Source organism: Pelophylax lessonae (genome assembly GCF_965119305.1).
Source record: "Pelophylax lessonae genome assembly, chromosome: 1".
Classification (NCBI taxonomy): Eukaryota; Metazoa; Chordata; class Amphibia; order Anura; family Ranidae; genus Pelophylax; species Pelophylax lessonae.
In genome coordinates, this window is record NC_138768.1 from 78,759,658 (window position 1) to 78,781,315 (window position 21,658).

General features: G+C 47.0%; 1 protein-coding gene across 1 annotated transcript in view; it reads left to right on the plus strand.

Moving 5' to 3' along the window:
• Positions 1–21,658, plus strand: part of NIPBL (NIPBL cohesin loading factor) — a 287,177-nt gene that overhangs the window by 198,515 nt on the left and 67,004 nt on the right. The window contains exons 39-43 of the mRNA XM_082258716.1: positions 4,939–5,112; positions 5,230–5,420; positions 6,519–6,626; positions 6,709–6,909; positions 20,833–20,979. Coding sequence (XP_082114842.1) covers positions 4,939–5,112; positions 5,230–5,420; positions 6,519–6,626; positions 6,709–6,909; positions 20,833–20,979 — 821 coding nt within the window. The remainder of the gene's footprint in view (positions 1–4,938; positions 5,113–5,229; positions 5,421–6,518; positions 6,627–6,708; positions 6,910–20,832; positions 20,980–21,658) is intronic.

Below are 21,658 nucleotides of genomic sequence, written 5' to 3' on the forward strand. Positions count from 1 at the left end.
CCTGTGGAACCTCTATAGGGTTCAGGTTTTGCCTCGTGCTCCCAGTAGTGCCACTGACCCTAGCCAAATGCAAAACTAGTGAAAAAGTCAAAAAAAGAGTAGGGAAAAAAATGTCAGTGGCCTCCCACCTGTAAAGCCATTCTGTTTTTGAGGTCATCTTATTGTTGCCCATCTAGTGTCCCTGTCAATTTCATTAACGCCAAAGCAGCTGAAACTGATTAACCACCCCCTCTGCTACTTAACTGACCAGATCGATAGCAAATAAATTTAATTGATTTGATGCTATACTTTGATTAAAAAGTGTTCCTTTACATTTTTTAAACAGTATATGTATGGTCGGCAGGAAGTGGTTAAAGACAACACAAACAAACCTCTGGAGGCTTTATTCAAGATCTCATTTGCACTGGGTACAGCAGCTTTACAACTTGCAATTGCAGCAGTTGACATGTGTGAAAGCTTTAAGGTCGGGCTTGTTGCATGATGAGAGAGGGATTCTTCTAGTTGAGATACCGAATCAAGCAGAAACCTGGAGGATTTTCCACATACTCTGAGGTTCTCAGTGGACCGCTTAAAGCGGTAGTAAACTGCACAAAAAAAAAAAAAATGTTGGACCCTGGGCAGTTTAAGTCATAATATGGTATTATGCACCGGATGCTTGCACACTGACAGACTTACCTGAAAACAAAGCCCTCGCGCTGTAGACTTTTCCTTATTTACCCGGTCTTCCATCCGGGTTTGTATACTTTGGCTGTATAAATGGCCTAGCCACAATGTCACTCCCGTGGCACGGCGTTCTGAATGGATATCACGGTCCATTCAGAGCCCAGCACGCATGCTTTGGTGACGTCTGCTTCTTCTAAAGTAAATATCTCCTAAACAGTGCACGTTTTTGGAGACATTTGTTTTACCTATAGGTAAGCCTTATTATGGGCTTATAGGTAAAAATCAACAACGGAGTTTGCTCCTATTTTAAGGACTCCATACAGCAACGTTTTTGAGAAAATATAAATGTTCGCTTAGAACTTCATTCCACTACTTAAGTCTCACTAATGTAATAGCATTTTAATTAGCAGACTGGGTATAGTTGACAGTAAATATATTATAGAGTGCAAATTACATACATGTAGCATTGGAAACATTTTAGGCAAATTCTTTTTCTCTATCGTTCATTGGCAGACGCAGCATAATATTCTTGGAGGTGTTTCACCTGTTGTGTGTCCGATGGAGACCACCCCTCTAACAGTCACGGTGGCCCCCCTCCCCGGGTTAGGTAGGAGCTAGCTTTGCCACTTGCTCCAATAGGGGGGGTGGATGCGGTTGTTGCTGTCTAGATCGCACATGGAGATGTTTGAGCAAGTTCACGGCCCCCTGGGGGTTAGTGACTGGGGCAGGGATGTCCTTTGGTCTCCCTATGGTGGTTATTGCCTGGGGGGGGGGGGGGGAGAGCGGATGTTTCTTCATCCATGGGTCTGTGCCTCACGTGGCTGGATCGCGATGAAAATTTGGTCCACAGCTTTGCGGCCTTCTCTCGGCTGTCCGGGTGCCTGACCAAGCCGACTGAGTGCCTGAATAAGCTGACCGAGATGAGCGGACAGTACTGCCAATGGACGCGTGCCTCACGTGGCCAGATGGGGTTGAAAATCGAGGCCGCGGCTGTCTGGGTACCTGGCTAAGCTGTCCGAGGGTCTGACTAAGCTCTCCGAGTGCCTGACCAAGCTGACCGGTGGATAGCCTCACGCGGCCGGATCAGGCCAAAAATTTATGCCGCGGCTTGCTGCCTACTCGTGGCTGGCTGATCAAGCTATTGACCAGGCTGTTTAAGCTGCTGAGCAGGGTGATAGAGGAGCGGATGCCCCCCCCCCCCCCCCGACAGATTCTTCCCGTCCAACCTACGCCATTCTACACATTGGTTAAGGGATCTACGAGAGGCGGTACAAGATCTGCTGTCGCAAAGGGTGGTTGTGCCGGTTCCATCTCGGGAACGCTTTCAAAGGCTTTATTCAAACCTGTTTACTGTTCCCAGGAAAGAAGGGAAAGTGCGTTCAATTCTGGACCTCAAGGCTCTGAATCACTTTGTGCGGCTACAGGGGTTTCGAATGGAGTCCATTTGCACAATAGCGGCGTTCCTACACCAAGGGGACTTTTTGTCCTCCATCGTTATTGAGGATGCATATCTGCACTTGGAAAGCTGTGTGTCCAGGGGACCTGGACTCTGAAAGAGTTCAGACTTCCGATCAATATTCTGGAACTCAGCGATAAAGCTTTGCTTGAGTCACTGGACAAATTGTCTGCAAGGTTGTCCAGTTTGGGTTCAATCAGACAATGCCAGACCCGTGGTTTACGTCAATCATCAAGGGGGCACCAAGAGTATCCTGGTGGCCCGGGAGGTGGCCGAGATCTTAATATGGGCAGAAAATTTTGTTCCAGCCCTCTCTGCTGTGCGTATACCCGGAGTGGAGAACTGGCAGATGGATTATTTGAGTCGTTAGGTGTTGGACCAAGGGGAATGGTCCCTGCACCCGAAGGTGTTCCACCTGTTGTGTGTCCGGTGTACCTAGACCTGTTTCTTTGCTCAACGAGAAGGTTTAAAGCTTTGAAGCCTTCTTGTGATTCTCTGGCCGACACCAGACTCACTGGTGCCTCCTTGGGGTCAGTATCAGCTGATCTATGCGTTTCCTCCGCTGAAACTTCTGCCGAAGCTTCTGTGCACAATGGAGGTGGAAGGGATTCCGGTCTTTCTAGTGGCCACAGATTGGCCTCGCCGGTCTTGGTACGCAGATCTGGTAAGATTGGTCCCTGATGCTCCTTGGAGACTTCCTCTCAGGGAAGATCCGTTGTCTCAAGGGCCGATCTAACATCCTGCTTTACGGTCGCTGGCTTTAACGACGTGGCTGTTGAAAGCCAGGTGTTGAAGGGTAGGGGTCTTTCTGACTCAGCGATTCCTACACTGTTAAAGGCTAGAAAATCTACCTCCAGGAAGTATTTATCATCGTACGTGGAAATCTTACATCTCATGGTGTGAATAGTTTGAGGTGCATCCACGCTCCTTTTCAGTGGCTAGGATATTGGCTTTCCTCCAAAGAGAGAGGTTGAGCAGCTGTTGACCTTGGGTACTTTTACCGGCCAGGTGTTTGCTGTGGCAGTGTTTTTTTCAATGCCCTTTAGCTACGCATTCTTTGATTCGCGCTTTTATCTAGGGAGTTTGTCATGTGGCTCCTCCAATACGGTCCCCGTTGCCTCCGTGGGATCTTAACTGTCTGTGCTTCAAAAACCTCCCCTTGAAAACTTAGGGAGATTCCTCTGCTTACACTGTCACAGAAGGTAGCCTTTTTGGTGGCTATTACCTCTTTCCGCAGAGTGTCTGAATTGGCGGCGCTGTCCTTCTCCTTTTCTGGTGGTCCACAGAGATTAAGTGGTACTTCGACCTAATCAGTCGTTTCTTCCTAAGGTGGTTTCTGATTTCCATTGAATGAAGACATTGTGCTGCCTTCACTCTGTCCTAAGCCTAAGCATCCCAAGGATTTGCATTCTATGGCTGTGGTTCACACAATTAGGGTTTACCTGGCGGTTACTGAGTCTTTCAGGAAATCGGACTTATTTTGTCCTCACAGAAGGACCTCGGAAGAGATTGGCTGCATCTGCTGCGACCATATCAAGGTGGATCTGCAGACGGTGGTACAGACGTATTCACTTAAGGTTCAGGTTCCACCTTTCCCTGTGAAGGCGCATTCTGCTAGGGCGCGGAGTGCCTCTTGGTCCTTTCCCTATCAGGCGTCAGTAATACAAGTTTGAAAGGCGACACCTTCATCTTCTGTGCACACGTTCACTAAATTTTGCAAAATAGATGTGTTGGCATCCTCGGATTCTTCTTTTGGCTGCAAGGTTTTTCAGGCTGCTGTTCAAAAGAGCAATTTTTCTCTTTGAGGACGTATGTTGTTTCTAGGTGAGCTCCAGTTGTTCCTGGTTGAGCTTCATGTTACCTGGTTGGCTAAGTTTAGCCTTTGGGGAATTACTTTCCTTTTTGTTTTTTCCCACCCCTCATGCAAATACTGGTTTAGGACATCCCAATGGTTAAGAAGAATATGGAGCTGCGTCTGTCAATGAACGATAGAGAAAACTGGATTTTTGACTTACCGTAAAATCCTTTTCTCTGAAGTTCATTGACAAACGCAGCACCCGCCCCTCTTATTTCTGAGTGGGTTGGGTTTTTTTTTATTTTACTTCTGATACTGCTTGCAACAAAACTGAATCCTATAACAGTGGATGTATGCCTTCAGGGACTGACCCATAGGCATTGTCAATTTTTTTTTTTCCTGCCTAGTGCCCTATTCCTGTAGGGTGAAGCATAACCCAATGGTTAAGAAGAATATGGAGCTGCGTCTGTCGAACTTCAGAGAAAATTATTTTACGGTAAGTCAAAAATCCAGTTGGTTTGTTTTTTTGTTTTTTTTGTTTTTATGTATTCCCAATAAAAGACAAATATTAATAAATGCATCCATATTTGCTTGCAAAAGTCCCATCTGTTCTAAAAATAACAATGTGGAAAACCTTCGGGTATACTACAGATGCAGATTTATTTTGCAGAACAGACATTGCCCACACAAATAAAAAAAAAAATCTAACTCCCTGGAACTAAAGGGGATTTAGGTAGGAAAAAGACTGGCAAATGGAAAAGCAGCATATAGGACAAATGGTTGTGAAGAAAAACATGCTGCTTTAGCCTGTATTAAATGAAACTTGAACAGACCGCTATTATGAAAAGTGGTAATCACAGTATTGGTTTACTGACAACATGGGGTTAGTAGCAGTTGTTCCCCCTCTATTTATTTTTTCCTCAATATGTTCTTTATGGTAAATTTGGTATAAATAGCTTACCTGTGATTTAAACTCTGAAGCCCTAATGTCTAGTACGATAATGTGCCTAATTTGTCCTTTCAGGATTTACATTCATTATGCATCCTATTCTCATGTTTGAAGGAGATGTAAAAAACCTGTACAATAACATACTATCTGACAAAAGCAGTTCAGTAAATCTTAGAATCCAAGTTCTGAAGAATCTCCAGACCTATCTGCAAGAGGAAGACACTCGGATGCAGCAAGCAGACAGAGACTGTGAGTAGTACCTGGTTGGTCTATGACATTGGTACTAACAAGAATATTGCACTGCTCTCCCAAAGCACCACAATGCTGGTGTTAGTGTCTTCTGTAACAACTTGTCTCTTATTTCAGGGAAAAAAGTTTCAAAGCAGGAAGATTTGAAAGAGATGGGAGATATTTCCTCAGGGATGAGCAGCTCCATTATGCAGCTTTACCTCAAACAGGTTTTGGAGTCCTTCTTCCATAAGCAATCTAGTGTGCGGCACTTTGCTCTCAATGTCATTGCCTTGACTCTCAACCAGGGTCTAATCCATCCTGTGCAGGTGAGATATGCCAGCAGCTTTATTTACAGTGTGAGACAGCAGAGTGCTGTCAGACATTTACGGTTTTCTTAGGGACCGTTTTCTTCATTCTAAACTCCATACACCTTTCAGTGTGTATTTGGATTTTTTAAAGGAAAAGTTCACCTTAAAAAAATAAATAAATAATAAATAATGCTAATTTTTTTTTTTATGTAAAAAAAAATTGTATTTACTATTTTTTTTTTGTTTTTTTTTTTTTTTATTTAGAACCCTAAAAAGCATTGCACCAGTGATCGGCAGGTCGCTGGGGCCATGCAGGTCTCTGTTTATATGTGTGCCCATACATTGTACGGAAAAAGACACTGATAGGAATCGTGGAACTACTACAGCACTCAACATTGAGAGCTACAATGAGTAGTTGTAGCCGTTCATTCACAGAACACTGAATAAATGATGTCCCCAAGCGGGTGGAGCCCAGCATGCTGCGTTTTCTTTAGATTGTGGCAGCGAGCAGGGGAGAAGATCTGCTTACTACCAAAATGAGGGATTGGGGAGTGGTACATTTGTAAAATAGTTACACCCTGAATATGGGTATAATATATTACAGAAGGTGAACTTATCCTTTAAGGAAATTTAAGTACTTGGAAACACAAAAGAAGGCTTTATGTACACGGGACATTTAAAAAAAAAACCTCTCCTGAACACTGGAACTTGACAGCTAGTAACCAACTGTTAAAAACCTCAGTTTTTGCTGGGTTTATGCGCTTTTGTGTTTAGAAGCATTTTTACATTGTAAAATGGTCAGAAATGTATCCCCGTTGAAAACGCCTAAAAAAGAAATGCTTCTAAACGCGAGTTACCGCGTTTAGAAGCGTTTGCGTGCGGTTACAAGCATTTGGCGTTTCAAATGCCAATAAACTTCGTCTGAATACACTTTTTTGCTTTAAAAAAATGCCACTAAACTTAACTGCCTCTAAACGACTATAGACGTGTGACATAATTCTGCAGTTTTCTATCCTAGTCACGTTTTCTGCATAGTCAGTGACATCAAAGCATGATACCCTACTCCAAATGAAAGTCTTCTTTCCCTTGACCATTCCTTTGGTTAAATTTTTTTAGTGTGTACCGTACCTAATTGCTATGGGCACAGACCCTGAGCCGTCCATGCGGAACAAAGCAGATCAGCAGCTGGTAGAGATCGATAAGAAATACACTGGATTCATTCATGTAAGTACAAGTCAATGTAATTGCCTTGTGAAGTTGTGTAGTGGGGTAATTGGCTGCTCTATAACACTCTTCTCTGTCTTAGATGAAAGCGGTGGCTGGCATAAAGATGTCCTACACTGTCCAGCAAGCTATCATTTCTGATGCAAAGCGTGTAGTGCGTGGGTTCCGGCAGGACGAGTCCAGCAGTGCCCTGTGCTCCCATCTCTATTCTATGATTCGGGGGAACAGACAGCACCGGCGAGCTTTCCTGATCTCATTGCTTAACCTCTTTGATGATGCTGCGGTAAGCAAAACCACCTGTACAATTATTTGGGGTGCCCTATTGTTAAAGGGAACCTTACTTATTTTTTTTTTTAAGATATTTTTGTAAAAATGTTAATCTTAATTCCTTTCTAGAGTGTTTCTAGTTTATGTACATAAGGGTTGCCATACATAATCCTAAGAGCAGCACATTATTTGGGTCTTGATGCTTAATGCTGTAATCTCACCGCTTTATCTTACAGAGAGCTGGTAGAAGAATAGTCTACCAGTCTTCATATGAAATGTATATAAGTTATGTATAGCTGACAAAACATGCTAATTTTACTGCACTATTTGCAGTGAAAATACAATTGTGAGATAAAGCCATGATCGTATGCATCATGTAAACATTTGGGTTTATCTGGTAGAGAAAATATACAAGCTGCTAGAAGTGCTTAAGGTCCAGGCGTGTGAGACACTCGACAGGTTAAAGTGTATCTAAAGTCAAAACTTTCATTTTGTATTGTCTAGAGGAGCATGAGAACCCCGGTCGGCTTTAAATACTGCCACTGGGACCACAAGTGAGGAAAAAATCAACATTTTGAGTAATCAGAACAGCAATAACAGGAAACTTGTTTTAGTAAAAGCGAAGAGGGAATCTCCCTCACTTTAGTACAGCCTTTCTCAAACTTTTTAACATGGAGGAACCCTTGACATTACTTTTTCGCTCAAAGGAACCCCTGCTAATAATATACTGCTAATGTGATGGTCACTGGGAAGAATGTTCCTTCCGTTAGCGAGCATTAGGAATAATCCACCCCAGCCCCCTCTTACAGATAGCTAAAAAGATCATTGTGGTCAAAGGTTACTTATCAGAGAGGCAGAAACTACTCTTGGCCCAAGGAACCCTGGTGAAAAAACCCTGCTTTAGAAAGATTTCTAGCCCCCCCCCCCCTACCCCCCATGTCCCCGCTAGTCAAACACAGGTGGCCATGACAAACCATGGTCAGTTTACAGGGGGGGGGAGGGCAGAACCAGGTAGAATCAGACAGGTATTTCAGGTTATACAGGGGTCCAAATGAAACATCACAAGCACCCTGCTGTTATCCCTGCTTTAAGAACAGGATCTACCCTCTCTTTCGTTCATTGACGGACGCAGTCCTCTGATGCATATAAGTAGGGTAATACCCCCCCCCCCCCCCCCCCCAGGAATAGGACACTAGGCAGAAAGAATTTCTGGCTACACCTATGGGCTGTCCCTGGGGGTTTACCCTCTTCCTGTATAGGATGTCAGTTTTAATCTGCCTAGTCAGGAGTAAGGACCATGTTCCTTGCTGGGATCTTTGGTCCTGGCATAAAAAGTACTTTTTTATGTAGAATTTTTTTTTAGCTTGTTTTTTCTTCTGATTTTTTCCTGTGAGATCTTCAAGCAATTATGCCGGGCTGGATCTCTATATCCAGTGGTCACCCCAGTCTGGCCAGCGAGCGCGTGCAGGCCTTAGCTCCGTGATGGGTCGGCCGCCGCATAGTCTCACTGGAAGGGGACTGGCCCGCAAGTTAAACGTCTCACCAGGACGCACACAACAGGGTCTAGGCTTATGCCGCAGCGTTCCTATTTGCCCGACAGCCCTACCCCCACTTCAGTGCCGTAGGGGTCCTGTCAGGAGATAGTGCCCACCTGTGTTTACCGCGCTCCCGCCATTTTGTTGTAGCTTCTGTCTGCTTCTATGGCGGCGACCATCTTGGTACACCCGTTTTCGCCCATTTTGTGGTGGATTTCTTGCTGTGAAGGCCGGTGGGTGGTCCTGGAGGTGTTTTTGGTGGGAGGGGCCCCTCTCTTCACCCCGGGCAGTTTCCTGGCCTACTTCCTTTTACTGAGCCACCGCTGACACATTCAGACCTTCTTGATACAGAGTGCTGCTATCTAGGGACAATGGGTTGCTGGGGGCATATTCCCCTCTCTGCGGGGATTCTTTAGCGTGTGCCTGACCTCTGGGGGGGCGCTGTAGCGCTGTGGGGACGCTTTTTTTTTGTCATTTTCTCAAAGTTTGCTGGCGGTTTCTTTTAGTGCAACATGGACTCCTCAGACCATGTCCCCACCTGACACCCTCAAAGAGGCCGCAGGGCCCTCCTGATCTCAACTGTCCACCGATGCGATTTCAGCGGTCCTGGGTGGAGGTGGCCGTTAGAGGGCGGGGTGCGAAGAAACGACCCCCTCCTACCCCTGCCTCCTCTGATGTCTCGGATTCTGACTCTGACTCAGCCACCGGCCAAATCTGGTACCCCGCGCCATAATGAGGACGAGATCTCTACCTCTGCTGCTGTGCAAGATAAGGCGCTGGTGGACCCACTGGTTGTTTCTGCGCGTAAAACCCTGAAATTGGAGGATGGAGCGGTCATCGCTCCTGTGGCGCTGGTTGCCTTCGGCACCCGTAAGCCTTCAAGGGTGGAAACGTTTTTTTTCCTTTTCCCACTTTTTTTGCTGGCCTACTCGCCAAAGAATGGGATCAGCTGAAACGTTCCCCTGGGGTGTCCAGGTGGTTTACTAGACGCTCCCCCTTTGAGGAGTCTCTTGTGTACAAATGGTCGGTGCCTCCTAAGGTGGATCCCCCGGTCTTCAGGCTTAACATGGCTACAGTTATTCCGATTGCAGATTCTCCATCCTTTAAGGACCCAGAGGATAGAAAGGCGGAGGCTGTGGCCCGCAACATGTACGCTATGTTGGGGACTGCACTGAGGCCTGCTTTTGCTGCGGCCCTTGTCACCCAAACAGTGACTGAATGGGCGAAGCTGCTATGCCGTGACGTGGAGGACAATCCTGTCCCTCCTGCCTTTGGTGAGCTGTTGGACCAGATGGTGCAGGGGCTGCAATTTGCTTGAGATGCCGAGCTGGACACTGCTTCCCTGTTGGGTCGCCTGTCATTTTTGCCAGTGGTTATGAGGCATATGCTCTGGCTGAAGTGCTGGTCTGCGAATCAGGCTTCTAAGTAGGCCTTGACGGAACTCCCCTTTCAGGGGGACCGTCTGTTTGGGGCTACACTGGAAGACATTATTAAGGGTCTTATGGGGGTTAAGAGTACCTTTCTCCCGCAGGCTTCCAAGGGTAGAGACCCTCGCCGTAGGCAGGGTCTGTCCTTTTTGGCTCATAGAAAGTGTTTTCGTTCCATGGGGGCAGCTGTTAAGACAGCCATTCAAGGCTCCCTCGGTTCCAAGCGTCACTTGTCTGGGAAACAAAAGGCCGGTTCCGTCAGGCCTGCGGACCAGGTGTGCCATCACCCTTGACTGGGGTGTGGGGACGCCTTTGCCGGTTCTCCGACCTGTGACTGGCCCGGATCCCACACAAATGGGTCTGGGAGGTGGTGCGGTCCGAATACAAGATCGCGTTTCAATCCTTTCCTCCGGTCAGGTTTTTCCTTTCCAATGTCCGCCTATCCCCGGATCGCTTGAGAGCGCTCTATGGGGCAGTGCAGGACTTAATACAGCAAGTATGAGGGTGAGTCAGGTGACACTGCTGCACACAGGAAGTGATGTGAGAACCTTTGTATCCTGCTGTCCATTACAGGAGCTGTTTGCTTTATATTTAAATGACACTCCATTCCTAACGATAGTGTGACGAAGGACTCGGGCAGGTCATTGGACAACACTCCTTTCCACAGCACCATCCAGGGAGACCAGAGAGGGGGATTCAGAGATTGTATACCCAAGGCTTGATACCCCTGTAGGGGTAACTAACTCTGGTGAGTGCGGTCCTGGGGGTGCAGGGAGCACAGAGTGATCACCGGAGTCCGGGCACCTTTAAAGCCTTAATTAGAAGCACCTGCACTGAAGTCACCTTTGTTTGCACTAAATTCCTATGGACTATTTTTAATTGTGGCATTACCCCCTTTTTTTTAGATATTTATGGACTATTTATTTCTTTGAAACTCTGATTACTGCTGCTATTTTTTCTTATGGTGGATTTATACCGTTCCATACACCTGCTGTAAAGTGTTATATACAGTTCCCTGCCGATATATGATAATATTAGCTGAATTATTTTTGACACACTCAAGGATAATACACAGTGGTTCACCTTGCTATCACTAGTATATGTCACCACTGATTTTAGTTTATTTTTACGTTATTTATTCATTATAGGCTGTGATATTACCACACACCTAACACTGTTATCACTATTCTGTATTTTTGCCATCACATTTGTGTTTGGATTTGGCACAATATTTCAGTGTACCTTACACTGAACTGGGTCACGTACTACTGATCTTATTTATTGATTTATTCACCTAGAATATACACAGCACAGTATTGCTGCACTTGGCACTTTATAAGGATTTTAGTATCCAGTCACCTGTCACGTATTTTATTCTAATAATAATTGAGGAGACACACACCGGATTTTCAATAGTTTATTATACGTTTTCTCAGTTTTGCTGTGGATCACTATCAGTTTATGGCAGTACCCTTTGGTCTCATCTCCGCTCCTCGGGTCTTCAAAAAGGTGTTGGCCCCAGTCCTGGCGCTGTTACAGAAGCGGGGGATGTCGGTCCTTGGTTACCTGGACGATCTGATTCTCCATGCGGAGTCCCCCGAGTTACTGACGGAAAACTTGGGGGGTCACCATGAGTACTCTGGAGGAGTTCGGGTGGATCGTGAATCTTCAGAAGTCGTCTCTGACCCCTTCTATGAGACTGGTTTATCTGGCCCTGACTTTGGACTCATCCTCAGCCAAGGTGTTTCTTCCTTTGGAAAAACTCCAGAAGCTCCAGTCAGCGGTTCATCTGTTGCTGTCCAATGACCGGCCATCCCTTCGGACCTGTATGAGAGTACTGGGACTGATGGTGTCCTCCTTTTGAGGCGGTCAAAGTTCTTCAAAGGGAAATTCTTCTCAAGTGGGACAAACACCCAAATTCTCTGGAGCTTCGGATTCAACTAAGCCACTGGACCAGGGAGTCCCTGGTCTGGTGGCTTCGGTCCCCGATGCTTCAGTTGGGAAAATCCTTTCTCCCTATATACTGGACGATTGTCACCACGGATGCGATTCTGTCCAGGTGGGGGAGGAGTCCTCAATCAGGACTCAGCTCAGGGAGTCTAGTCCCTGGAAGAATCTCGATTACCGATCAATGTTCTGGAGCTAAGAGTGATCCGGCTTTGCCTGGCGCACTGAACCGAACGTCTGGAGGGTTGTCCAGTGCGCACTCAATCGGACAATGCCACGGCCGTGGCTTATGTCAATCACCAAGGGGGCACCTAGAGTGTCCTTGCAGGCATTCTACGTTGGGCAGAGCGCCATGTTCCAGCTCTCTGCTGTCCACATTCCGGGAGTGGAAAATTGGCAAGGGGATTACCTCAGCCGCCAGGCCTTATATGCAGGGGAGTGGTCCCTGCATCCAGAGGTGTTTCAGCAATTGTGCCTTCGCTAGGAAACTCCGGACGTGGATCTTTTGGTGTCTTGCCTCAACAGAAAGGTACAGAGGTTTGTGGCCCGCTCTCGGGACCCTCTGGCAGATGCTACAGATGCGCTGGTGGCCCCCTGGGGCCTGTACCGGCTGATGTATGCCTCTCCTCCTCTCAAGTTGCTACCAAGACTTCTTGGCAGGATAGAGGTGGAAGAGATTCCGGTCATTCTTGTGGCTCCGGACTGGCCTCATCGCACTTGGTACGCCGTCCTAGTCAGGCTCGTCGCAGACGCCTCATGGAGACTTCCTCTCAGGGAGGATCTACTGTCTCAGGGGCCAATCTTCCATCCTGCTTTACATTCGCTGGCTGTTGAAAGCCAGGTGCTGAAGGACAGGGGATTGTCGACTTCAGTGATTCCCACTCTGCTAAAAGCGAGGAAGGCGACTTCCAGGAAGATTTATCATCATACGTGGAAGTCGTACATTGCGTGGTGTGAGTCCGTTGGGACCCACCCTCGCTCCTATTCTGGCTCAGATCTTGGCTTTCCTTCAACTGGGAGTTGATCATCAGTTAGCCTTGAGTACTATCAAGGGTCAGGTCTCAGCCTTGGCTGTTTTCTTCCAGAGGCCATTGGCTGCCCATTCCCAGCTGCGTAGCTTCATCCAGGGGGTGCAGCACTTGGTACCTCCGGTGCGACCTCCGCTACCGACTTGGGACCTAAATTTGGTGTTGTCGGTTCTCCAGAGGCCTCTCTTTGAGAATTTTTCAAGAGATTCCCCTGCTTACCTTGTGTAAGAAGGTGGCTTTCTTGGTGGCTATCACCTCTGCGCGCAGGGTGTCGGAACTGGCGGCATTGTTCTATCGTTCACCCTATCTGGTGGTTCACAGGGACAAGGTGATACTTCGGCTAGATCCGTCCTTCCTACCGAAGGTGAATTCGTTTTCACTTGAATGAGGACATCGCGTTACCTTCCTTGTGCTATAAGCCAAAACATCCTAAGGAATTTGCTCTGCATACCCTGGATGTTCGGGCGATCAGGGTGTATTTGGCATCTACTGAGTCTTTTCACAAGTCTGACTTTGTGCTCACGGATGGCCCTAAGAAAGGGCTGCCTGCGTCTGCTGCGACTATTTCCAGATAGATCAGACAGACGGTGTTGCAGGCTTATTCCATTAAGGGTCAGGTTCCACCTTTTCCCTGTCAAGGCACATTTTACTCGGGTGCTTCGTGCTTCCTGGGCTTTTCGCCATCCGGCGTCTGCTTCAGGTGTGCAAGGCGGCGACCTGGTCGTCTGTTCACACCTTTACCAATACCAAATTTTATAAGGTGGATGTGCTGGCATCTGCGGATGCCTCCTTTGGCCGCAAGGTTTTGCAGGCTGCAGTTTAGAGGGCCCCTTGGCCTTCCTTGAGGGTTTGTTTCGGTTTGTTTTCAGGTGGACCTCATCTGGTTGTTCTGATGAGTCCTGTGTTGCTTGGTTGGCCTTAGGGACTGTTTTTTCTCTGTTCTGCTGTTCCCACCCCTGATTTGGGTACTGCTTTGGGACGTCCCTACTGATATGCATCAGAGGACTGCGTCCTTCAATGAACAATAGAGAACTGGATTTTTGACTTACCGTAAAAATCCTTTTCTCTTAGGTTCATTGACGGACGCAGTACGCGCCCCTCTATTTTTTTTGTGTGGGTTGGTGTGCTTTTCTCTGACACTGCTTTGATACAAAACTGACATCCTATGCAGGAAGAGAGAGGGTATACCCCCAGGGACTGCCAATAGGCGTAGACAGAAATTCATTCTGCCTAGTGTCTTACTCCTGTAGGGGGCGGTATTACCCTTCTCATATGCATCAGAGGACTACGTCCGTCAATGAACATAAGAGAAAAGGATTTTATGGTAAGTCGAAAATACAGTTTTTTTTCTTAGGGTAAAAAACACTTTAATGCGTTCCATGCTTTGGGATAAATCTTCTTTGTGCAGCATCCCCTCTCAGCCCCTTAATACTAACCTGAACCCCATCTCGATCCAGTGATGCACGAGATCCTCGGCTATCTGAAACTCAGTGTGTCAGTGAGCCAATGAGAAAAGGAGGGGGGGTGCCAAACATCGGCTCTGTGTCTGAATGGGAGCACGGAGCAGCGGCTCGACTTGGGTGCCCCCATAGCAAGCTGCTTGCTGTGGGGGCACTTGGCAGGAGGGAGGGGCCAGGAGGAGCCTGAGAAGGCTGCTCTGTGCCAAACTGCATAGAGCAGGTAAGTATAACATGTTTGCTATTTTTAACTACTTCCGGTCCGCCTGCCGCAGTTTTACGCTAGTAGTTGGATGTTAAATGCCAGTGTTATGGCGGCAGATAGCTGCCATAACCCTGGTATTTTCTTCCAGGGAGGGTGGTCCTCTTCCACATAAAAGTTCTGCAAACTGCAGATTCACTGCGGGATTACTTTTATAGGTGGTGGGAGAGGTGCCCCCCTCCTGCCGCTTCCCGGTCGTTTTCCCCCACCTACTGGAGCCACCGGTAGCGGGGAAAACTATCTCGTCCGGTCAGTCGAGTAAGGGCAAGATGGCCCCCAATCGACTATGGCCTTGCAGGACCGGAGCGACGTCATACATCGCTTCTCCCAACGCCTTTAAAGGGCCCATTTTTTTCATGCTGATAAAAATGACCTTTTCTCTTTCGTTCATCTACAGACACAGCGCTCCATTAATTATAACTACTAGGTTATATTGCCTCCTCCAGGAGTAGGACTAGGCTGAATAAAAAACACCTGGCTACGCCAATGGGCCATACTTAGCTTGGTATATAACCCCCCTCTCTGCTCTAGGTAATTGAATTTAATCTGTCTGGTCAGGAGTAAGGACCCCTAGGCTCCCAGCTGGGAGATCTCCTAGCCAGCAGGCTCGTGCAGTCTGCAGCTATGCGCTAGGTTGGCAGCGACATAGCTTCACAGAGGCTGGTTCACAAGTTAAACGTCTTGCAGTCAAAGCGGTCCCTTGGCCGACAGCTCCCCTACTTCGGTGTCAAGGAGTTCTGTTTGGAGCATTACCCGCACCATGGAAGGATAAGTACAGTTTGTGGCTAATGGTGGCCATTTTTCCCATAGTCTGGCTGGTCTCTCGCTGTCGGCCATGTTTGTGTAGCCCGATGTCAGGGGGGGGCCATTTTCCCTTAGTCCAGGAGATGCTGGAGATGACTGAAGCCTCAGGGTCACGTCTCCCTCACAGACACCCCCCCCCCCCTTACGAAGGTAGCAGGTCCCTCTGAACCCCAGCTTTCCATGGTTGCACTGATGGCGGTCCTGTAGGTTGAATAAAGCAACCATGATCCCAGTAAAGGAATCCCGGTCCTTTAAGGAACCGGCTGACAGGAAAGCAGAGGCTGTAGCACACAGCATGTTTCCTATGGCTGGTTCGCATTGCGGCTAGTTTTTGCCTCAGCCCTGGTGTCTCAGACCCTAACTGAATGGGCCAAGCTTTTGCCCCAGAGCCTGAGGAATGAGCGGGTCACCACTGCTGATGTTGATTTAGCGGACCAGTTGGTCCATGGGCTGCAGTTTATTTGTGATGCAGCTTTGGATACAGCTCCTGTGCTGTCCAATATTCACCATTGCACTGGTATCGCAAACTCTGACTGAGTGGCCTAAGCTTTTACGCCATCACCTGGAAGGTGTGCGGCTCCCCCCTGCCCTTTGCTGAGCTGGCGGACAAGCTGGTCCAGGAGCTGCAGTTTATCTGTGATGCCCCTTTGGATGCGGCTCCTGTAGTGGCTCAGCGCTCTTTCGGCAGTGGTCTTTCGGCATGTTTTTTGCCTTAAATGCTGGTCTGCGGACCAGACTTCTAAAAAGGCCTTGACTTATCTCCCCTTTCAAGGGGGATCACCTGTTTGGAGTTACCCTGGACGACATCAATAATCTCACGGGGAAATGAGTACCGTTCTTCTGCAGGCTACTAAGGGCAAAGGGCTTCAGCACCTCCTCTGGAGGATCCAAACGAACCTTGCCTAACGATCATGGTACTGGGTTACTTGGACGACGGCCTTCTGCGAGGGGAGTCTCCTACTGCTCTGGTGGAAACCTGGAAATCACCATACGAACTCTGAGGAAGTTCGACTGGATTCTGAATTTTCAGATGTCTGCTCTAGTTCCGTCCACAAAGCTGGACTTTCTAGGTCTGACCCCTGGACTCGTCCTTAGCCTGAGTGCTCCTTCCCCTGGACAAACTCCCGAAATTACAGGCTGCAATTCCTCTTCTGCTGTCTAGCATATGGTCATCCCTCTGGACTTGCATGCAGGAGCTGGGCCTAAATAAAGGTGTCTTTTTGAGGCGGTTTCATTTGCACAGTTCCATACGAGGTCTCTGGCCAAATGGGACAAGACTCTGCAGTCTCTGGACAATCAGATCTGGCTGAGCCGGGGAACGAGGGAGTCCCTGATATGGTGGCTTCGTTCTCCGGCGCTTCGGCTGGGCAAATCCTTTCTCCCTTTGTATTGGACATGGATGCCAGCCTGTCCTGCTGGGGAGGTGTGCTCGGCAAAAATTCTCCTCGGGCTCTGGACACTAGAAGAGTCCAGACTACCAATCAATGTCTTGGAACCCTGAGGGATCTGACTGTGCCTGGACCATCTAGACTCTAAAGGGATGTCCAGTGCGCATTTAATCATACAGTGCCACAGTTGTGGCTTTTGTCAATCATTGGGGGCACAAGAATGGCACAGCAGTCTAAGGTTAGCAGAATGGTTCATGCCAGCCCTCTCCGCTCTACATATTCCTGGGGTGGAAAACTGGCAGGCGGATTACCTCAGTTGCCAGGCTTTGGACCAAGGGGAGTGGTCCCTTCATCCAGAGGGGTTTCATCAGTTGTGTCTCTCATAGAACAACCCTGAGGTGTATCTGTTAGCGTCTCGGTTCAGCAGAAAGGTGCAGAGAGGTTGTGGCTCGGTCACAGCATCTTATGGCGGGTGCCACAGATGGGTTGGTGGCCCCATGGGGTCAGTATCGTCTGATTTACACCTCTCCGGCTTCTGCTAAGACTTCGCAGGATTGAGGAAGAAGGGATTCCGGTCATCTTAGTGGCTCCGGACTGGCCTCACCGGGCTTGGTACGCCTATCTGGTGCGACTGGTCGCTGCCGTTCCTTGGAAGATTCCTCCCAGGGAGGATCTGCTGTCCCAAGGGCCAATCTTCCATCCTGCTTTACAGTTGCTGGCTTTGACGGCTTGGCATTTAACCGCCATGTGCTGATGGATAGAGGTTTGTCAGAGTCGTGATTCCAACGCTGTTAAAAGCTAGTAAATTTCCTTCTAGGAAGATCTACCATCGTACCTGTGAGGGGTTCATCCTCGCTTATTCTCGTGGCTCAGATCTTGAACTTTCTTCAACTGGGTGTTGAGCAGAAACTTGCCTTGAGTACCATCAAGGGTTAGGGGTCTGCCTTAGCGGTCTTCTTTCATTGGCCCTTGGCCACATACTCCCTGGTGCGTACCTTTCTTCGGGGGTTAGGCACTTGGCCCCTCCAGTGCGGTCTCCGGTGCCGCTGTGGTACTTCAATTTAGTGCTCTGTCCTCCAGAAGCCTCCTTTTGAGCATCTTCGTGAGATTACCCTGTTTATGGTGTCCCAGAAGGTGGCCTTCTTGGTGGCCATCGCCTCTGTGCAGGGTGTCGGAATTGGCGGCGGCGTACTGTCGTTCACCTTACTTGGTGGTTCACAGAGATACGGTGGTTCTTCCTAACAACAAATTATGGCGCTCTACTAGTGTGGACAGAGCTGCAGGTGTATAATTGGACAACTGTTAAGGATGGAGTGGGCAGTGGGGGAGTCAAAGATGGTTTTCAAATGTCAATGATGATAGTAGTCCAAATAAACAAGGCTGTACTCAGTGGCTGCCGGCTAGAGCAAGGAGAGGCTGTACATGGTAAGAAGAAACAAGAAAGCAGCATCTGCTGAGTGTAGCTTACAATGTTTAATAGAAATTCTGCACTCACAGAAGTAAATGGTATGCCAGCATGGTGAATAGAATGAGTTATCTGCAGTCTCTGGTGACGGATGGATGCTGCTGTGACAAGTTGGCTGATGGCTGTCAGCGTCTAAAAGTTGGCATAGATGTTTCCACAGTGCCTGGGTCTGTGCAGAGGCGTGGGTGATGTCACATCTGGCAGCTGAGAAGGCAGAAGAAGCATGCGTTCAGAGCATGATTCTCCTTCATCAGAGAGCCTGATGAAGGAGCACGCTGTCCCTGATTTTCATTTGAATTAAGACATCATGTTGCCTTCCCTGTGTCCCAGGCCAAAACATCCAAAGGAAATTACTTTGCATGCCTTGGATGTGGTTGGGCGATTAGGGTGTTCCTAGCAGCTACGGAGTCTCTTAGGAAATCAGACTCACTATTTGTGGCCTCGGAAAGGGTTGTCTGCTTCCTCTGCGACCATTTCCAGATGGATCAGACAGATAGTGATTCCATCAAGGGTCAGGTTCCTTCTTTCCCTGTCAATGCGCACTCTACTCGTGCTCTCAGTGCCTCCTGGGCCTTCTGTCATCAGGCGTCAGTGACACAGGTTTGCAAGGCAGCCACCTGGTCGTCCGTGCACACTTTCACAAAGTTCTATAAAAATGGATGTGTTGGTATCTGCGGATGCTTTCTTTGGGTGCAAGGTTTTGCAGGCTGCTGTTTAGAGGACCTGGTCCTCTGAGTCCTATTTTTTTTTTTTTTTTTTTCAGGTGAGCTCCAGTTTTGGTTGAGCCCCTGTTTACCTGGTCGACTATAGTTGGCTTTGGGAGTTTCTTTTTCACTGTTTTCACCGCTCATATTTAACACTGCTTTGGGACGTCCCAATGGTTGAGTAGACCAGGGACTGTGTCTGTCAATGAGTGAAAGAGTAAATGGAATTTTTGACTTACCGTAAAATCCATTTTATGATCATTGACGGACACAGCTCCCACCCCTCTGTGGAGTTGTAATTCTGACACTGCTTGTAACAAAACTGAGTACCTATAGCAGAGAGAGGGAGTATAGCTCCTGGGACTATCCATAGGCATAGCCAGACTTTTTTTCTGCCTAGTGTCCTACTCCTGTAAGGGGCAGTATAACCCAATGGTAAGAAGATCAGGAGCTGTGTCCGTCAGTGAACATCAGAGAATTGTATTTTACAGTAAGTCAAAAAAGCCCAGTTTTTTTTCAGGACGTGGCTCCTGTGACCTGGTTAAGGCTCCTGTCTCTTGGTTAATGGCACTTATGTTTAGCCTTGGGTTATTTTACCCACTCCTCATTTCCTTTTGGCATTGCTTTTGGACATCCCAGTAGTTATGATTTATGGAGCGCTGTGATGAACGAGAGATAGAATGGGATTTTTCTACTTAACCGTAAAATCCATTTCTCTGATTTCATCGACTTGCACAGCATCCACCGCTCTATGAAGTTCTGATACTTCTAATACTGCTTGCTACTATACTGATTACCGAGAGGAAAGGGGGGTTATTTACCAAGCTGAGGACAGCCCATGGGCGTAGCCAGGTGTTTTTTGTTCTGCATAGTCCTACTGCAGGAGAAGGCAATATAACCCAGTAGTTATGATTTAGGGAGTGATGTGTCCATCGATTAACGCAGAGAAATGGATTTTAGTAAGTACAAAAATCCCGTTTTTTTTAAGTGTAGATGTGAGATCTGAGGTCTTTGACCCCAGATCTCACATTAAAGAGGACCTGTACTGCTTATTTCTATAACAATGGATGTTTTTATTTTCCTTGTAATAGGAATAAAAGTGATCAAAACATTTATTTAAAGGGACAGTGTAAAAGTAAAAAATAAAATAAGAAACATTTTTTTTAAAAGCGCCCTGTCTCTCCGAAAGCGCGCAGAAGCGAACACAGTTTGTGCCCACATATGGAAACAGTGTTCAAACTACACATGTGAGGTATCGCCACGATCGTTGGAATGAGTGCAATAATTCTGTCCCTAGAACTCCTCTGTAACTCTAAACTGTTAACCTGCAGACATTTTTAAAACGTTGCCTATGGAGATTTTTAAGTACCAATGTTTGTTGCCATTCCACGAGTGTGCGCAATTTTGAAGCATAGCATGTTGGGTATCTATTTACTCTGCGTAACATTATCTTTTACATTAGAGAAAAAAAATTGGGCTAACTTGACTGTTCTTTTTTTTTCATTCAAAAAAGTGTATTTTTTTCCAAAAATAAAATTGCGTTTTGTAAGACCGCTGCGCAAATACGGTTTGACATAAAGTATTGCGAGGATCTCCATTTTATTTTCTAGGGTCTCTGCTAAATATATATATATATATATATATATATATATATATATATATATATATATATATATATATATATATATATTATTTTTTTTTTTGGGGGCGGGGGTACATGTACCCCAAATTTTAATTGCATTGTCCCATAGTGGTCAAAAAAACTATCCGGAATAGAAATTCTATACTTTCGACATTTTTGATTTCCTACATAGAGCTGAGCTTGAAGTAACAAAAAATGAATGGCAAATGTCATATTTAAAGAGGCAGTGGTGATGCATGTGTGTATTTAATGTTTATATATATATTTTTTTTTCCTTCAGAAAACGGAAGTGTCTATGCTCTTGTATTTAGCGGACAATCTAGCTTGTTTTCCATATCAAACTCAAGAGGAGCCACTGTTCATTATGCACCATATAGACATTACATTATCGGTTTCAGGTAGTAACCTCCTGCAGTCATTCAGAGAGGTGAGTGGTTTTCCCAGCTTAATCTTGTGATTTAGTTTTGATTTTTTTTTTTTTTTTAAAGGCCCACTGCTGATACTAGTTTGTGGTTATACTCCTCCAATTCTTGCTTCATCTTGATCCAATGATGCTATTTTTCTGCTCATAAGACTCATATCAAATCCTGTGAGGCGGGGGGCAGGCCAAGCTGTGCTGTGTCAATAGACACACACAGCCCGGGTCAAGAACACGCTGCCAAGTCTGCCTCCATAGCCAGTGGCTGGCTGTGGGGGCAGTCACAGACAAATAGGAGCCAAGATCCCCGGTGGTGGACCTAAGAAGAAGAGGTTTGGGCCAGCTCTGTGAAAAACCATTGCACAGAGCAGGTAAGTATAATAGGTTTATTATTTGGGAAAAAATACTTTTACAATAATTTCTCTTACGTCCTCCGACAGTCGCCGCCTCCTCTAAGTCATCACTATTGGGTATTGACTTCCGCTCCGCAGGAGTAGCTAGGCATAAGACTTAGTCAAAAGAACAAAGCATTTAGCATAGACACACCCATGGGGGCTGTCCCACTGGTCAATAGCCCCCTGCATTGATCCCTCCCAACTCAGTTTGTCTCTGCCTACCGTCAGGAGTAGTTAGGCTTCCCTGTGCTGGGACTACAGTCTCAGCCTTTCTAATCTTTTTTTCTTTGATT